This window comes from Microplitis mediator, chromosome 3 (assembly GCF_029852145.1).
Source record: "Microplitis mediator isolate UGA2020A chromosome 3, iyMicMedi2.1, whole genome shotgun sequence".
Lineage (NCBI taxonomy): Eukaryota > Metazoa > Arthropoda > Insecta > Hymenoptera > Braconidae > Microplitis > Microplitis mediator.
The window spans coordinates 2,677,669-2,697,274 of record NC_079971.1 but is presented as its reverse complement, the minus strand read 5'-3'; the positions used below and the strand labels follow the sequence as shown (position 1 = coordinate 2,697,274).

Genomic DNA, 19,606 nt, shown 5'->3' with positions numbered 1-19,606 from the left:
CTATTGTAGTAGTTCTATTTACTATTCGACTGGGGCGAAAATTTGTAGGCTCAGTAACTACTTAATGTAGTATGGAAAACTCATCTTGTGGATCTTTTTTTTTGGTTGTTAGAAAATTACACAAAGTACAAGTGTTTGGCATAAAATTTTTGTGATGGTACCTTGGAAGGTACACGGAAAGAAAATTATGGCAGCGGTTCCCATAATTTTGTGAAATTTTTTCCTATACCATCATAGGAATTACGACCATAAATTATGGGAGCGGTTCCTATAATTATAGGAATGTTTCCTATAATTATAAGAATAGTTCCTATAATTATGGGAATAATACCCATAACACTATAGGAATGGTTCCTATAATTATAGGAATGGTTCCTATAATTTATAGGAATACTTTCTATAATATTATGGGAATCATTCCTATAATTTATGGGAATGGTTCCTATAATTTATAGGAACCATTCCCATAAATTATAGGAACCATTCCCATAAATTATAGGAACCATTCCCATAATATTATGGGAATGGTTCCTATAATAGTATGGGAACTATTCCCATAATATTATGGGAATGATTCCCATAATGCAATTGGAATGGTTCCTATAGCATTATGGGAATCATTCCTATAATATTATGGGAATAGTTCCCATACTATTATAGGAACCATTCCTATAATATTATGGGAATGGTTCCCATATTATCATGAAAAAATTAATTTAAAGAAGTGTGGTAATCACTTCTACAATACACAGAAATATTATTAAACATAAAAACAAAAATTCAAACATTGAAAAAAAAAATCGTATTTGGCAAAAAAACATTAAAATTTTTAACAAGAATTTTTTGTCAGCACAAAACATTCAAGAAAATTCAAATTTTGGGAAATTTCTACACTGTTGAGCAAAAAAAAAATTTTATGATATTATAGGGATGGTTCCCATAACATTATGGGAATAGTTCCCATAATATTATAGGAATAGTTCCTATACCAATATAGGAACCATTCCCATATCATTATGGGAACCATTCCCATATCATTATGGGAACCATTCCCATAATGGTATGGGAACTATTCTCATACTATTATGGGAATGGTTCCCATAATATATGGGAACCATTCCTATAGTAGTATAGGTACTATTCCCATACCATTATGGGAACCATTCCCATAATGCATAGGAAAACTTCCCATAATTTTCTTTCCGTGTATCCGCCTTCATATACCAGTATGGTGTTGAACTGAAAACAACAACACATTTTTACGCCAGCTCGTATTAGTATGAGTAGTAATCTATTGCAAAAGTACGTTGACAGAGCCTTACTAATGAATAAGTTGCCGCTCTTAGGACTAAACTACTACATATAATGAAAAATAGTGGAAAAACTTAAGAAAATGTATTTTTCACATTTGCTAGAAAATAACACAATTTTATAAGAATTTGTTGGTATTACTATTTTTGGAGTACACAATATCACATAATTTTTACAATCTACTCCAATGTGGAGTAAAATGACTGACAAACGAAAACGACAGCGCCACCTTCAACTTTTTTACCCCACTGTGTGGTTGTACTAGCTCCACAGTTGTAGTTATAATTACTACATCTTTAAATGTGTCAATTATAACCTTTAAAATTACGCGCTTGTATTTTATATCAACAAAAATTGAATATTCAATGAAACTGTGTTAGTAATACAAGAATTAATTTGCCATAAAGATAATTCAAAATGAAAAATAAATATCATGACGTATAGAAAAAAAAATGTACTTTAAAAATTTAGTGCGTGTGACATTTCGAATTAATTATTTACAAATCCATTTTAATATATTTAAAAACTCTTTGTGCGAACAATATGATATAAATTTAAAAATTTTTAAAACTTTTTAAATACCATGAAAAATAATAAATATCATTTAATATATATTTAATAAATACATTAAGGATAAAAAATTATAAACTATGATGTGGAGTAGTAAGAACCACAGCTGTCATTTACCAAGGAGTTGTTTTAACCAACGACAGTAGTAGATGTTACTACAGTTTGTGTACCACAATAGGCTAGTAGTCATTACTAAATGTGTAGTGATCCTATATATGACTAGTCAGTGTAGTATACGTATCCCCGATTGTGGTAAATTCACCTACACTCTTTTTTAGGTGCATTAGTAAATTAACAGGGGGTTAATTTTGGGGGCGTTCATTAGGACCCCCCCCTCTCCCACCCACTCCCGTTAGCTTGTTCTCAAAGCTTCATTGCATAGTGAGAAAAAAATAATCGATTTATTAATAAAAAAGTTTGAGAGTAAATATTTAATAAGCGTAAATTATAAATGAAGTCTCAAAAAAAAAAAAAATCGACTCTGCCAGTTTTTATTCCATAAAAGCCGTAGAGAAAATGTATGTTGAAGTGTGTGATTTAAATTCTTAAACGAAAAAGTGTACCCGCGAAAACGGAAAAAACTGTTTTATCGGATACAGAAAGCCTCGTATAGTTAAAGAAAGAGAATAAAGTCACACAAAATGACTCGTACAATTCGCTACCCTCTTTTGCTTTTATTTGTATACATGTCATATGATAATAAACGCCTCTGTTATTTTCTCGTTGGCACGTTGCCTCAAGGCTCTCTCTCTCTCTCTCTCTGAGGTCAGGGTAAACATATGATAAAACACGCGGGTCATTATTAGCGATCCGATAATTTGAAATCTCACATTTTGTGATGACGAAGCTCTGAACTTTTATTATTATTTTATAATAATAATGAATTCTTCAATCTCATATGAGTGGATATTAAAAAAAAATAAAATATCGTATTTCCGGATGCTTTTGATGTGAAAAACTCATTTAAATACTATTATTATTATCAACTCTTTTTTTTCGTAAGAAAAGAGCTGAGCCAAAATAAAATTATTAGCGCGTCATTATTAAAATTTTTCGAACTATAATTTTTTTTCGAACTCGTTAAAAGTTGTCAGCTCTAATTCCCCGGATTCGTCTGTATGACCGGAAACTTTGTCTGATCTCTGTCATGATGCAATCACTCGCATAATTATATCTGAAATAAACTTTTCTATAGAAGGAACTGAGATAAAAAAATTTACAGTCCGGAAAAAAAATTGGGGCAAGTCAATCCGCCTGAAAAACGGGGCCACTTGACAATTTTCGCGAAAAAATAATTTTAAGTATCAACTTAAACGTTATAACGTGTAGTTAAAATAATAATTTATTTACTATTTTAACTATTGAACCAACAGCTGGAAAATTCTGCTTCTGAGGTAAAATGGACCATGATTGTAACACAACACTTTTTCAATAGTAGCCCCCCGGGTCAAAAAAAAATCTTAAATTTGACTTGATTCAACTTAATTTCCTTTGAAGTCGTCGATATGCCGACAACTGTATTCCACATTTTAACTTTTTAAACTTTTTTTGACTTAATCTTGACTTTTTTTAACTTTTGTGCCTTAGATTAGACTTTTTTTGACTTACGTTGTTAAGTTTCCTTAAATTTAACGTTTTTGGCTTTAATTATTTCATTGCCTTAAATTTGACTTATTTTGTCTTAAATCGATCCTAACTAAGCCACAAAAAGTCAAATCTAAGTCAAACGTTATAGAAATTTTACACTGACTAAAAAAATTAAGTTAGTTGAAATTTGAAGGATTTTGACTTAAATTTTAAGTCATAATTAAGATTTTTTTTCGACTCGGGCCATTAGGCTTAAAAATCAATTTCTTCATGTTTTAAACAAAATTATTTTAGAAAAGTTACTTCACTAAAAATTTCAAGTCCCCGCATGAGCAACTTATCCCATTATTTCCTACAAGCCGCAACTAAGTATTTTTACACAGAAAAAAATGATTTTTTTTAAATGAAAACCAAAATAGTAGAATCTCCCTAATGTTACTCTCCGTAATGTTACACTCTCTCTCAATTTAACAAAATTCTCTCCCTAATCTTAACAATCCTGTCTCCCATTACGTTTTTTTGCGCAACCAATCGAAAAAAACCTTAATGGCGGGTAATTCAAATTTTCTCATTTTCACCGATACGATTAAATCCTAACCTAAAAATAATTTTTTTTTGTATATCACGCATTTTGACTGCGCAGACCTGCGCACATAAGACACGAGTATTAGTATGGTGGGTACGGCAGGATTTGTTAACATTACGGAATGGTCCTGGACAGGAGTGTTAACATTACGAAGATTTTACTGAATTTTTTTAGGATAAAAAATTTATTAGGGTAAGTAAAAATTTTCTTGAGGCGAGTAAAAGTTTTTGCGCCAAGAAATCTTTTTTTTCTGTGTAAATAGAAAAACAATTTTTTTTTTAAAACTGGTGTCCCATTTTTCCCTATGGAAGTATCTATTTATAAAATATGATGGTTTTATTTCTAAAAATTTAAATGAAAAAAAAATAAAAACATATTTGTTTAGATGACATTTATAAAACGGATATTAATTTTTGAATATAAAATAAACTTTATTGGATGTAAAATTGATTTTATGATTTTAATCACAAGTTTAGTAGAACTCGTTCTATTGGGATTAAATACATTTCGGCGAGAGCGCGCTTCTCCCCTCGCGCGAAGCGTCCAATATTGCGCGAAATATGTGTTTATCACGAATAAGTTTACACACGACTGGTTACTATGTACAGCACAGTTATCAGTCGTGTGCTAATAAAGTAATCGTGTTATAAAAAAAAGATTTATTATCCATGAATGCGTCGCGGCCATAGACTCACAACTTGAAGAATTATATTAATTATCCCGCTATACAGTTTTTAAAGGCCTGTTTAAATGCTATAGCGTTATGTATACACCATTTTATCTATTAAGTTTTTAGTATAATTCTCTGTAATGAATTATACAGAGACGCGTTAATTACTTTTAATATATTGACCACTTGTGGATCCCGTAATTATAATTTGAGTATCAGCTGTTATAAATTTCTGCATATTTATTTACGAAAAAAGAGTACTGTAACATATATTATATGATATATATATTGTTTAAGAATTAATATAAAAAAAAAATAATTAAAATGTCGAAGATTTATTTATGCCGATAGTCTAATTAATAGTGTTGGGATTTTTCCTATCATCGAAAAAACTTCCTATTAAGTCACGGAATATTTTGTTCACATTTTAATTTCCAAAAATCAAAAATTATTTTTCGATATACCCTGAGACATTATTAAATAAAAAGAGAAGTAGTCTATACCCGCATGCAAAAACTTTATATGTGAAAACATATATGATAGAATATATGAATATTATAATGTGATATATTGTACAATACATAAAATAATATTTATATTTTTGCCGTATTAACATATGATAATATATTGAAAAAAATATATATTGCTAGAATATATTATCAATGTATTTATCAATATATGACTTTTTATGTATGTTTTACATATATATTTTAATCTATCTTTTTTATATTGATATATTATATTGAAAGTAGTATATTAATTAATATATAGTATTTTTTATATTTTTTATATATGTTTTTCAATATATTGCAAAATATATGGTTTCCAATATATTGTAAAATATATGGCACTTTTTTTACTTTTCTTAGGTTATTGCCAGTAATAATAAGGTCAATGAAAAGAAGGAGAAAAAATAATAAATTTGACTTTTTTTTGTGGAATTGTGTAGAAATTGAAAAAGTATATTGAAAAAATAAAATTTCAATATATTGCAAAAATATAAGTTTTAATATACTGGAAAAATATAATTCCAATATACCGCGAACCATATATTTAATCATATAAATTCTTTCATATATAATCAATTATATAGAGACCATATACCACTAATTATATGAGTCAAAATATATGGGTATATATATCAAGTTTATTATATTATACTTATAAATTATATATATACCATCCATATATGACAAGAATATATTGATAATTATATGAGATAATATATATAGAAAAATACAAAACATTATATACAAGTAAATATATTGTGATAAATATATAATCCAATATATGTAAAAAACATATATTTTTCAATATAGATATTTTTACCGCTATATATTCATCACATATTCACCATATATTTTTTTATATACTTTTAACAATATATAGCTTTTCCATGCGGGTATATGAAGGAAATTTCAACGTTTTAATATTTTGTTTAAAACTTCGTTGCAAATACACACCGAAAAAGGGTCACCGTTATAAAATTAATTTATCTGACAGCAAAAGCTCGTCAGTACTTTCAATGTAAACTCTAGCTATATTATATAGAGCTTTCATACAATCAAAATTTAACAAAGCATCTGCTTCTCTCAACGTTGGAAAACTTTTAGAAATTATAGTTTATTAGGGTAAACTAACCAATGAATGATCGATTTGTTGTAGTGACAGATATTTTGACTAATAAATACAATAATTAACTTTAAAACTCAGTCAAGCTTTTATAATTGCATTACAAATTATTTACTTCATGTATATATCAAAATTTTTTTTCTTTTTCGAAAAAAAAAAAAAATTAATTATCGAATTAATAAAATACGCAATACATAACACTAAATCTATGTGTTCATATTTGTTGCTACATCCAGAAGTCTTCGTTGGCGTAGTGGCCGGAGCGTCAGCTTCGTAACCGCCGCGATACGCAGAGTCGTGGGTTCGAATCCCACGGCGGGTAAAAATTTTACTATTATTTATTTTCTTACACGATGATGATTAAATAACATTGCGGAGGTTAACATCAACTGATTTAGATCGTACTGATCTAAATCAAGTTAATCTATGAACTGCATGTCATAGTTACTCTGAGTGTAAAATAATAATTTTAATAATTATGAAAAAAAAAAATGTTTTTTAATAGAAAAATAAAAATAACTTAAAATCATAGACAAAAAAATGTGCTTCTTCTAACCACAATATTGTAGTAATAAATTATAGTATCGAGCACTTTAATGTGTAGTAAAGGTTACTACATGAATAATACTGATAATTAAGTATTGTAGTAAACATTGATGATTTTAATTTGCGTTACTACACGTGTGGTTGAGGTTATTTTAAATTTGAGTTGGCATTTCTTTACTCCAACTTGTAGTAACCTCAACTACAGCTGCTGTTGTAGCAACTACAATTTTTTTTCCGTGTAAGGTAAGAGTGGGTCTCGGGTACTCGCATGTATTTGTATGTCTATATTTACTAAATTTGACTAAATGTAGATATACAAATACATGAAGTCATCGGGTACTACATGGTCATAAAGTATTGACCCTAAATTTCAAACATGAATAACTTGTGTTTAAAAAAATCACACTCTTTTAAAATGAATCAGTGAAAAGTGCTGCAAATCAGTGAATTTTCTCTAATTTGCAGTACTTTTCACTGATTCATTTTAAGAGAGCATTAGAACGTAAAACATATAGATCGTTAGATTAAAGTTTCTTCTACTCCTATCCAAAATTTCATGAACCTACAAAATTTTTAAAAAACGTGATTTTTGAGGAGTATAAATTCAAGCACCAACTTTGATTGTTTATAACTTGGTAAATAATTGTTCTGTTGCTACGCTGATATTTTATTTGGTACACGGAAAGAAATTTTCTTTAAAAATTACCATTAAATTCACTGTGTGGGGCGAATGACACGACCTAATAATTTTTAACTTTTTTTCAACAAATTTTACCGTAGTCTACTGTAAATTTTATGAAGTCTACCACAAAATAAATAAATTTTTTCGTAATTTTTATTTCAAAAATGGTAATAAATAAAAGCGTCGCATTATGTCCCACGATTACAGTGAATTTAACGGTAATTTTTAAAGAAAATTTCTTTCCGTGTAGTTCTTTTACCTTACTGAGAAAAAAATACTATTGTCCAAACAAGAATTTCTTGGTTCAAGAAATCCCTTAAAAATATTTATTTTATTGCACGACTCATAATGCGAAGCATTAGAGAGTGCTTTACGATCGAAAATTTTTTTTCGCCTCCTTTCTACAACTATTTCTGTTATTATTATCAATTATTAATTTTTTGAGAAAAGAGCATCAGTATTTATTCTTGTAATCATACACAGAAAAAAAGAATTTCTGGGCGCAAGAATTTTTTTGTATTATAAATTGAACACAAAAATTTTCTTGGGACGAGAAAAAATTTATTGACTCAAAAAGTTTTTTCTTGCTCTGAGAAAATCCATTCTCGCCGTAAGAAAATTTCTGTTTTCAATTCATAATGCAAAAAATTTCTTGGGCTGGGAAAAAATTTTCTTGGGGCGAGTAAAAAATTCTTGTGCCAAGAAATCCTTTTTTTCTGTGTATGCATTTGTTACTACTACTTATTATTTTATGGGTAAGCAAAAGAATAGCTTTACTCGATCAATTAAGTAAAAATTATTTCCATCAATTCAACGAATCCTTGAGCCAAAATTATATATTCCAGATAATTTTCAAGAATATACGTTCTTGTATCAAGTAAAATTTCTTAATTAAAGTATTTTTTTTCTCAGTGCATAAATATTAAAAATTAATAATAATGATTATGGAAAATTTGTTATATTTAGTTTCTGAGAATAATAAAATATGTGTCTACAATATTAATTTAACAATAGTTTGGGCTCGTGGTTTGTATTCATGACGCAGCAACTTAGTAACATATGTAACAAACAACTGAGAACATGTGAATAACAGTCCATGTTGCCGTTAAAGGTACACTCTAGTAGAATAGAATAGAGGACGTAGTGGGAATATTCCCTACAAATAGATTGTCACGGCTACAAACTAGTCATATATATATATAGACATTGTTGGCAACTTTGCGAGACAATCAAGGCGTTAATTAGTATGTTAATTATCAGTTCATATATCACGATCGCACTTACACGAGTATATATGTATATATTGTAGATACAATCTAAAGACTGTGCAGCCATATATATAATATAATATATGTAAGCAGTGAAACGAGATTCAGAGGGACTTGAGTAATCCATATACGTCGTACGTTTCAAGGCAATATTCGGTGAAGCACATATGGTCTATACTATCCTTTCATTGTCGGATCCCATCACCCATTAGCGACGAGTCCCCATCACCCGGTCCGGTTATGTATATGTATATATCTTTATATTCATGTATATCTATATATGGTATTGCTGGTATTGTTAATGACCTAACTTTGATGCGTGTATAACGACCAATAGCGGACTCTCAAAGGGCGTGATTAATTTTCATAATGGCGGACACACGTTAGTAATTAACGTTTAGTTTACTTGCCACTCAAAATTCGGTCTAGTATGGGTTCTTCAAGTGTTCAGTTCTTTTGTTCTCGAAATAACTTTACTTACCAAACCAAAAGCTAATTTAAACTTTGCTTCGAATTATATTAATTTAATAAACCACTTTGTGTAGGGTAGAAGTACCATTTGTGGCCACTGCTCCATTTTTGGACCATAAAATAAAAATTCTATTGCAACAGGGTGATTAAAATATCTTTGTACATGTTTTTAAAATTAATTACGTCGCGTCTTTTACAAATTATTTTATTTTAGTTTTTCAAGGGTCCAAAACTGGCCCTAAAGTGACCAAAATCGGTACCTCTACCCTACAACAATTCTGTGGATTTGGTCATATGGAAAAAATTTCATATTTTAGTAAAAGAATTAAATAAAAATTTTCCAGCCCAAGCTTTGAATTTTGAGTTGACAGATTTTGATTTTTAAAAATATTTAGATTATTTTTTGGAGCAAGAGAACAAAAAATGCGAGAGTAGTATCGATGTTTTATATTCACTTTTTTTTTTCAGTGTGTGACGTAACTGCACACGTTCTTAGTGGTATGAATCACGTGATAAGATGGTGTCAGTGCCCGAGCACAAAGCCTTCGTTCACATACAAAGTCCTGTACGAAAACGTTGGGTCAGGGCGCCACTAGTCGGGTCGTTACTTCATTAAAACTTGTTTACTCTTTTATTTGGCTACAGTATAATACATTTTATCTTTTTTCATTTTCTCTTTCTCCTTTCTCTTGTTCGCTTCGTCACGTGGGTGGACCCGAAATCTGTGGGTTAGTCCCGCCTTGAGTCCTAAAAATTGACCTATCCTCGATTTCTCTTGATCTCATATATTTTATTTCTTTTTTTTTTTTTTATTATTTACTTCAGTCGACATTTATTAAGCTACAGAGTAAATTATTTGTTTTAAAAGTTACATAGAGACTATTCTACAGAGCTCAGTTAGTTCAAAAGCCTTTTACTCATTACTGCATTCTACCGACCTCGTGTGTATTCGTTTTCCCAACAGTTTAAAACAAGTTAATAATTACTTCCGTTTAATTCTCATGCGATTTAATCAATTCTACCGTCGATTTCCCCAACTTTCCAATAGTTAATTTTTACAATTTATATTTATTAATTTTATAAATTATAAATTATTCAAAATTAGTAACAAAGACAGTATCTGTAGTAAAATATAAACTTTCATATATTTACAACTGAGTAATTTAACTTATATTTTTAAAAAAACTGTTTCAATTACATTGACATGCTTTTAACTCGACGAAGTAGCTTGGAGTTGAGTGACCCCGAGCAAAAGTGGTAAAGAAGCACAACGACAACGGCGGCGACGAGGAGTGGCCAAGAAGAAGAAGAGCAAATTGGTGCTCCTGGTAGCAGGAACCCATGAGTAGGATGGAGGATTCAAATCGAGGCGCACGTACGCGCGGTTCTGCAACGACCTCGTCCGATTGGTCATCGTCTGATACCCACTCGGCCTCACGGGGCCCAGTTACCCCCGCCACTGCCGCTACAGCGGGCCCGTCAGCTAGAGTGGGGGCACAAGGCCCAGTGCGTCGACAGACATCTCACGATGCTCCCAATTCATCACAGGCCCCACCCGAAACGACGAAAGAACTCCACTTCAAGGTCTCAGCTTACTATCCTGATACCTTTCTAATTTAAGCGTGACGTTTCAATTTACTTTTTTATTTTTTCTTTTGGCCCTGAATCATTTTATTTACACCTTTATATTTTTTTTTGGTAACCTTGTATGTTTTCTTTCTAATTTCTTATCTTAACAGTAAATTACTCTGTATTCCCGAGTCAAAATATTAGACGTAAATTGAACATTCTTAACGTTTTAAACGTAAATTGAACGTTTTTAACGTTTTGAAAGTAATTTGAATGATTTTTTTTTATTTTGGTTCATAAAAAATTGGCAATTTCATGAGTTATGATTTTAGTTTAATGATAACATCAATTAATTTATTTCAATATTTGTAATCACAATTTTCGGTTCCATGCGTTTTGAGCACCTGACAAAATATCCCCGACAAAATATCTCTGGACAAAATATCCCCAGTTTTATGTCAGTTTTTTTTGGCTTTTTTCACTATTTTTGCTTTCTTTTCATGGGGATATTTTGTCCGGAGATATTTTGTCAGGTGCTCAGAACGCCTGATACCCAATTTTCATCACCTTGATATCATAATATATGAACAGATATACATATATAGTGTTAAAGATAGAAGTATGAAACTAAAAAAAATTTTTTGGTATATGCTTATGTTTTCTTATTGGAAGTATAAATGAGTTTTAGTTTTATGATAAATATGTTTTCAATTTATGATATTCCAATCTACGTTCAAAACGTTAAAAACGTTGAAAACGTTCAATTTACGTTTAAAACGTTAAGAACGTTCAATTTACGTTCAAAACGTTAAGAACGTTCAATTTACGCTTAAAACGTTAAGAACGTTCAATTTACGTTCAAAACGTTCAATTTACGTTCAAAACGTTAAAAACGTTCAATTTACGTTTAAAACGTTAAGAACGTTCAATTTACGTTCAAAACGTTAAGAACGTTTAATTTACGCTTAAAACGTTAAGAACGTTCAATTTACGTTCAAAACGTTCAATTTACGTTTAAAACGTTAAGAACGTTCAATCTACGTCTAATATTTCGACTCGGGTTGTCATTATTTTAGTGAACTAATTCTTGAAATTCGTTAAAAAATCGCCAAGGAATTTATTATTTATTAGAATCGATTTGTTATGAGAGCTTATTTTTTAACTCTTACTTTAGCGGAGATGGATTAGCAAAACTTTATTGGAGACATATAAAAGTAGATATAACTTATCTTCTTGTACGATTATCCTTTCTCAGAAAAGGCTTTAAAAGTTGCCGCAAGATTTATGCCTCTTTTGCATTCTATTCTTCTTTTACTTATAATCGCGATGTCGAAAATTTTTTATTTATCTTCAAAAATTAACTTCTTTGTTTTTCCTACAATCTTAATTTTTTAAACTTATTCATAACTATGTGACATTTTTTCAATAATTGCAAGTTATAAATCCGCTGGATCTTTAAAAACAAATTTTTATGAAATGTAACTTAAATTAAGCTGTACGCTGTAGAAAAAATTTTTTACTCTCAGATAGTTGTCATAAAAATTTAGTATAAATTTTGAAAGAACGTCCAAGAACTTTTATAATTATCTGATAACGCTAGCTTTCAAAAAAATTTTTTTTTAATTTCAAGGCATGTAATTTTAAATTTTTTATGTAATTATAATATAGATAATGCTATTGGGTGATAGCGGTGTGGGTAAAACATGCCTACTAACACAATTTCGAGATGGTCGTTTTCTATCTGGGAATCACATTAGTACCGTTGGAATTGATTTCAGGGTAAGATATAATATATTTATTGATTTGAATAAATAAATATATGTATGTATGTAATAATGCATTGCTCACAAATTCGTCATTTACTATGTAATAATTATTATTTATTATTTATAACTCATGGTTATAATGAAATATTTTAACGCGCATTAATAACCGTGAGGTATTGATGGTTTGATGATATAATTACAGAACAAAGTGGTTAACGTGGACGATACGAGAATTAAACTACAGATATGGGATACCGCAGGACAGGAGAGATTTCGAAGCGTGACCCACGCTTATTATCGAGATGCTCATGGTAGTATATTTATTATTATTAAATATATAACTAACTTAATATATAATTGTGTGTAATTTTTATTAGAGAAGAAATTTTTTTTTTTTTATTATTTAAAAATTTTTATTCGCAAGTTTTCCAAGAGTAGATGGGGGCAAGTTGACCTCAGATAGTGCGATTATAGGCAGAAAAAAAATAATTTATTGGTGTGTCAAAAATATTTTGCATCATGAATTCAAAACAAAAATTTTATTACACGGAAAAAAATGAAGTGTCGCTGCAACAGGAAAGCCCGGTAGTATTTACGAGACCCTGATGCAGCCACAAAAATAGACCCACAGCTGCAACAGAACTGCTCTTGTAACTGCCCGGGTCGAAAAAAAATCTTAATTATGACTTAAAATTTAAGTCAAAATCCTTCAAATTTCAACTAACTTAATTTTTTTAGTCAGTATAAAATTTCCATAACATTTGACTTAGATTTGACTTTTTGTGGCTTAGTTAGGATCGATTTAAGACAAAATAAGTCAAATTTAAAGCAATGAAATAATTTAAGCCCCAAAAAGTGAAATTAAAGGAAACTAAACAATTTGAGTCAAAAAAAAGTCTAATCTAAGGCACAAAAGTTAAAAAAAGTCAAGATTAAGTCAAAAAAAGTTTAAAAAGTTAAAATGTGGAATACAGTTGTCGGCATATCGACGACTTCAAAGGAAGTTAAGTGAAATCAAGTCAAATTTAAGATTTTTTTTGACCCGGGATGTAACAAGGCGGGTCCTGTTGCAGCCACAAACTCATGCTACAGGACCTATTCCTGTTACAGCTACAAATTCGTACTACAGCACTTATTCCTGTTGCAGCAATAGTTCTTTTTTCTGTGTTAAGACGTGAAAGAATTTCTTGTCGCAATAAATTTTTTCTTGTCTCAAAAAAATTGATTATTTTTATTTATAAAGCGAATAATTTCTGAGAGCAAGTAATAATTTTTTGCTTCAAAAAATATTTTTTTCTGTGTAATTTAAAGTTTGAACCGATAAAATTTTATTTCTTTATTGGACCGTGAGCCAACTTGCCCCATTCAAAAAAATATAGTATTTTGAATTAAAAAAAAAAATTCTCAAATTTTCAAACCTTTTTATTTCTTCTATTATTATACACGGAAAAAAAACTGTTGCTGCAACAGGACTTGGTTTTGTAGCAGCTACAAGACTTAGTTCTGTTGCTGCAATATTTCTTTTTTTTTCGATGTATAGTTTAATAGTTAATATCAATTTGTATTATGATAATTCTTGAAGAAATGTGAATGCATAATAGATGAGTGACTGGTTTTTCAGCATTGCTTTTGCTCTATGACGTGACGAACAAGACTAGCTTTGATAACATCAGGGCCTGGCTCGGCGAGATCCGGGAGTACGCACAGAATGACGTAGTTATAATGCTTCTCGGTTAGTATATTCTCTTATAACTTATAACATTTAATATAACTTACATTAATTTATTAAATCTGTAAGTTGATACCTTATTCCCTGAGATATTTAACTTAATTATTTAGCATTCCAGTTTTTATATATTTTATAAAATTACTTTATTTCTATAGACAATTAATATTAATGCCTTTAAAAGGGTAATGTAATTTAATTGGAATTTATTTTAAAATTATTTAGGTAATAAGTCAGATTGCGGTAATGAACGTGTAATAAAGGTAGAAGATGGTAAGCGTCTAGCGGATGAGTATCAAGTTCCATTCATGGAAACTTCTGCCAAGACTGGCCTCAATGTCGAGTTAGCCTTTCTTGCGATTGCTAAGTAATTACTATTATGATTATTATTATTATTATATTTTTTTTATTAAAAAAATTTTTTTTTCACTAATGGATTTATATACATAAGTAATTAAATTAATATAAAAATTTTAATTTGTCTCGTTTGAATTTAAAATCAATATTCATATTTCAAAAATTAAAGTTTAATTTAAATCCCGCCTGAATAAAAGTTGATGAAAAAAAATGTGTACATGGGAATCATAAAATAAAAATTGATATTTTGAATATCGATTAAGCTGTGGTATAATTATTATTGTGAGCCTCTAAAAATTTATTATTCTTTGCTATAATTCCTAATTTAGACAAATAATTTTCATTACAACCCGACTAGAAATTACTTTGGGACCGCTCAGTGTATGTATCTGGACGTCATTGAGTCCCAATGGGGCATTTCCAATAGGGAGTTCCTTGTGAGGGCCCAAACAGAACCCAATCGGGAAATTCCAAACAAAAATAAAATAATTAATGGTCAGTATTTCCCAACTGCGTCCTAAGTGGGGTCTAAGTAGGAAATCCCAACGTGAAAATAAAAAAATTATTGTCATATTTCCCACCCGTACACAGAAAAAAAAAAATTCTCGACTGAAGGTAAATATTCTTGATTCAAGAAAATTTTTTTGGAGACCTAAATTTTCTTAGACAAAGTAGAAATCTTCTCCGACCAAGACAAATTCTCTTGGCTCAAGAAAATCTTGACTTGGTTCCCGAAAACGTTTGTCTTCAAAAATATTTTCTTAACTCAAGATATCTGTTTTTTCTGTGTACGAAAAAAGTATATTTCCGTACGGGCAATTGGGTTCTGTGTGGGAACTAAGTGGGAAATCCCAACGTGGAAATAAAAAAAATTGTTGTGGGATCTCTTGGGGATTTCCCTATTGGGGCCCAGCTGGGACTAACCAATAAGGGCCCAATAAGTCTCAAATAAAAATTTCTAGTCGGGAATTCGTCATAAAGTTTTAGATGTTTTATATTTTTTGAATTGCAGCATAATAATTTTTTAGCGACTCAACTTCCTGTTACAGTTTGGTCGACAGCATTATAAAAATTCGTACATTTCTTGAGCCCATTTTTCTCCGTGTACACCCGAGTCGAAAAATAATTCCGGTTTTAGACCTCAAATGAAAGATTTTGAGGTTTGCCTCAGTTTGTCCTCACCATTTAAAATTCATATAAATCTGAGATGAGGTTAGTCTCATTTTGTGCGACTTTTGTCCCATTTAGGCGTACATGAGGTTAACCTCATATATTTCTTATCGATGAGAACAATATGAGGCTTATCAATAAAATCATAAAAAATTATGTCTTTGACAATAACGCGAGTTAAAAACTTAAAAAAAAATATGAAAAATGAAACAGAATTTTTACTAATAAAAAAATTATAAAATAAAATTTTTTTTATTTTTCAGACAATTGAAAGCACATAAAAGTGGCAATCCAGATGATACTAAATTCAATGTACATGATTACGTAAGACAGGAATCACAACAAAAAAGAAGTAATTGCTTCAGTTCAAATTGCCAGACGACCTGAATTATCGTTACTCTATATATACATATATATACAATTGTATAACGACTGGTTTTTATTTGCAAAATAATAGTAGCGCTTATAAACAGCGATCTTTTTTCTTTCATATGTCAAAAATAGCCACGTATATATTATATGTATATGTATAAATATATATAATAGTAAAAAGAGGGATCACGTATATATATATATTATAATTGATTGGCTTGTAACGACAGTAATAGTTCAATTATAATTATAAATAAAATATAAAATATATCAGAAATTAAATTTAAAAGGTGCAGGATGCCTACATGTATATTCAACATATAATTTAAATTATATAAAACGAAATCTAGGACAGGTTCTTGGATTTAGTAATACATGATATAAATTTATAAAAATATATAACACATATATTTAGTTGTCGGCATTGAAGAACATACTGAGAGGAAATAACTCATGAGCGATTTTTATTTTCAAAGAATTGAAATTATAAAAAATCTTATTTTTTTTTCATGCATTGAAATAATAAACAAGAGATATATGTAGACGATTTGCGTCAATGTTATTCTCATTAGCTTTAAACGAGTGCACAATTTGTCACAGCCATGAGATATATATCAGAATAATAATAATAATTATAGATAAAGTAATAATGTAGCGTACAAAAGATATGAGCACATATATGAATATACATACAAATTATATTGTTATTATTAATATGTATTTAAAAAATTTACATTTTATTACTGATGTTATTCACTATTTTGTTAAATTTATTTACTTAAAGATGTAATTAGTAAATAATTTTAATTAATTAATAATTACAATTTTACAGACTTATTATTTACGTACACAGAAAAAAAAGTTTCTTGAGTCAAGAAAATATTTTGGAAAATCAAGATTTTCTTGAGCCAAGAGAATTTGTCTTGGTTAAAAAAAATTCGTCTAGATCGGAGAAAATTTCTACTTTATCTGAAAAAATTTAGGTTCCCAAAAAAATTTTCTTGAATCAAGAATATTTACCTTCAGTCGAGAATTTTTTTTTTCTGTGTAGGGGAGGGTGGGAAAAATGGCCTCCCTAAGCCGGTTATTAATTTTTGTACACAGAAAAAAAGAATTTCTTGGCGCAAGAAATATTTTGTATTATGAATTGAAGACAAAAATTTTTCTTGGCTCAAGTATTTTTTTCTCGCCTAAAAAATTTTTTTCTTGTTCCGACAAAATTTTTTCTTACCCCAAGAAAAGTTTCTTTTTCACTTTATAATACAAAAAATTTCTTGGGTCGAGTAAAAATTTTCTTAGAACAAGAAAAAATTTTTTGCGCCAAGAAATCCTTTTTTTCTGTGTAGACATTTTGCTGAAACTTTAAAAAAAAAAATTTTCTGAGGCATAACGGCCCTCTTCTAAAAAAAGAGAAAAAAAAATTTTTTTTTGGTTTTTTAAAATTGTTTTTGTGACAGACACTTGAAATGTACGACATTTAGCGCCTATAGCCGGCAGCTAAAAATATTAGATAAGATACAGCTGGTAAAAAAGATACCTAATCGTTCTAATAGTGACGTCATCAACGGATCAAAAAATATTTTTTGGTTACATGTGCGATAGCAAACGACCAAAAAATATCGAAGTAACTCAACGAGACATCTTGTGACAAAATTTATCATCATTTTAATTCGTGAACTTACCGACTTCTCTCTAATTTTCAACAAATACTCAAAACAATCTTACCAAATAAATAAATGCGGATTATAACCTGCTAATTATAGGCACTAAATGTAGTACATTTCAAATATCTGTCACAAAAACTAATGTATTTATCTAGTACAATCGAGTCTAAGACGCGCGTGTGTTGGTACCCTCGCTTTCGGCTCAAGCACCAATCTTCACACTCGCGTCTTAAACACGATCGCACTCGATAGATAAGCTACTATTATGTTACTCAAAAAAATTTTTTTAAGGTGTAATGAAACGTTCCCCCACTCTTGCAAAAAAATGTAATTAATTGTAATGATTTTTTTACAACTATTGCAATACAATTGAATTTGAATTTAAAATTGCCGCCAAAATAAAGTAGAAAACACCTGGATTTAGCAAAAATAAAATAAAATTTAAAATACACGGTAAGATTGGAACTTGACTGAGTCGTGTGCGCATATCACTTATTCAGGTTCCGTACAGTAATTAGTGTGGTACTGCACCACAACCGAGCATTTTTTTCCAGCACCGTTCTGTCGGGTGCAGAATAGTTACCAGCCGGGTTCTAATCTTTCCGTGCACAGAAAAAATTGAAGAAAAAAAATTGTTCAAAGTTAAAACTGATGATTGCTCTTTATATTGCAGTGGACTTTATTCGTAACCGAATTTTACAGTAAAAATTGTAAGAAATGTGAATACTGTAAAAATTTTCAAATATTTTTAGTGGGCAAATTTGCCCCAGGCACAAAGAATCAGCAGAAAAATGAATAAGTTTTTTTATAATTTAACGATAAAAATATGAAAAAATCTTTTTTTCTGAATTTTCGGCTGGTCCATTTTGCCCCAGGTATCATGCGTACACAGAAAAAAAGGATTTCTTGGCGCAAAAAATTTTTTCTTGTTCTAAGAAAATTTTTACTTGACCCAAAAAATTTTTTGTATTATAAAGTGAAAACAAAACTTTTCTTGGGGTAAAATAAAATTATCTTGGAACAAGAAAAAAATTTTTTAGACGAAAAAAAAATTCTTGAGCCAAGAAAAATTTTTGTCTTCAATTCATAATACAAAATATTTCTTGCGTCAAGAAATTCTTTTTTTCTGTGTAGGGCTAAAAATGCGCAAATGTATCGAATTTATGGTAATTAGAAGAAAAACAAAAAAAAAAAATTCTTCGTCAATTTTTTTAGGGCCTTATTGCCCCACCCTCCCCTAAATACTATTTAAGTTATGATTGTTAATTATTAATTATAAATATATATTTAAAGTAAATACAAAATATTTTTACGTAAAAAAAAAACTGAAAATTATAAAAAAAAAATTATGATTTATAACTTAATTTTTTATCAAATAAACAAGCTCATAATTTTGTGATTTACTTAAATACTTATAATTGAAAAATAAATAAAAATTTTTATTTCAATTTAAAATTTCTGTTATTAATTTATTAATAATTAACTATTTAGTTAACGAAGCTGGGTCTAAAAGTCAATTGGTCACGTACGCGAAAAAAACTAGGCAATGCAACGGGATTCCCAGTGAATACTAAATTTCAATTTCTTGTAGATACAGAGAAACATCTGGTTATTTGTGTGACGAGTTAAATTCCATGCACAAAATTAGTCTTATAATTG

The 19,606-nt window shown here is 29.4% G+C and overlaps 1 protein-coding gene across 5 annotated transcripts in view; it reads left to right on the top strand.

The window, feature by feature from the left end:
* LOC130665801 (ras-related protein Rab-37) overlaps positions 1-19,357 on the top strand; it is a 108,535-nt gene extending 89,178 nt beyond the window's left edge. For 3 of the 5 annotated variants that reach the window (XM_057466394.1, XM_057466393.1, XM_057466392.1), the window contains exons 2-7: positions 10,551-10,907; positions 12,561-12,671; positions 12,861-12,969; positions 14,280-14,390; positions 14,610-14,751; positions 16,175-19,357. In XM_057466394.1, coding sequence (XP_057322377.1) covers positions 10,665-10,907; positions 12,561-12,671; positions 12,861-12,969; positions 14,280-14,390; positions 14,610-14,751; positions 16,175-16,298 — 840 coding nt within the window. In that variant the 5' untranslated portion in view covers positions 10,551-10,664 and the 3' untranslated portion in view covers positions 16,299-19,357. Of the gene's footprint in view, positions 1-10,547; positions 10,908-12,560; positions 12,672-12,860; positions 12,970-14,279; positions 14,391-14,609; positions 14,752-16,174 lie in introns of those variants that run through there. The other 2 variants (XM_057466395.1, XM_057466396.1) reach the window with 2 other exon arrangements.
* The last annotated feature ends 249 nt before the right edge of the window (positions 19,358-19,606 follow it).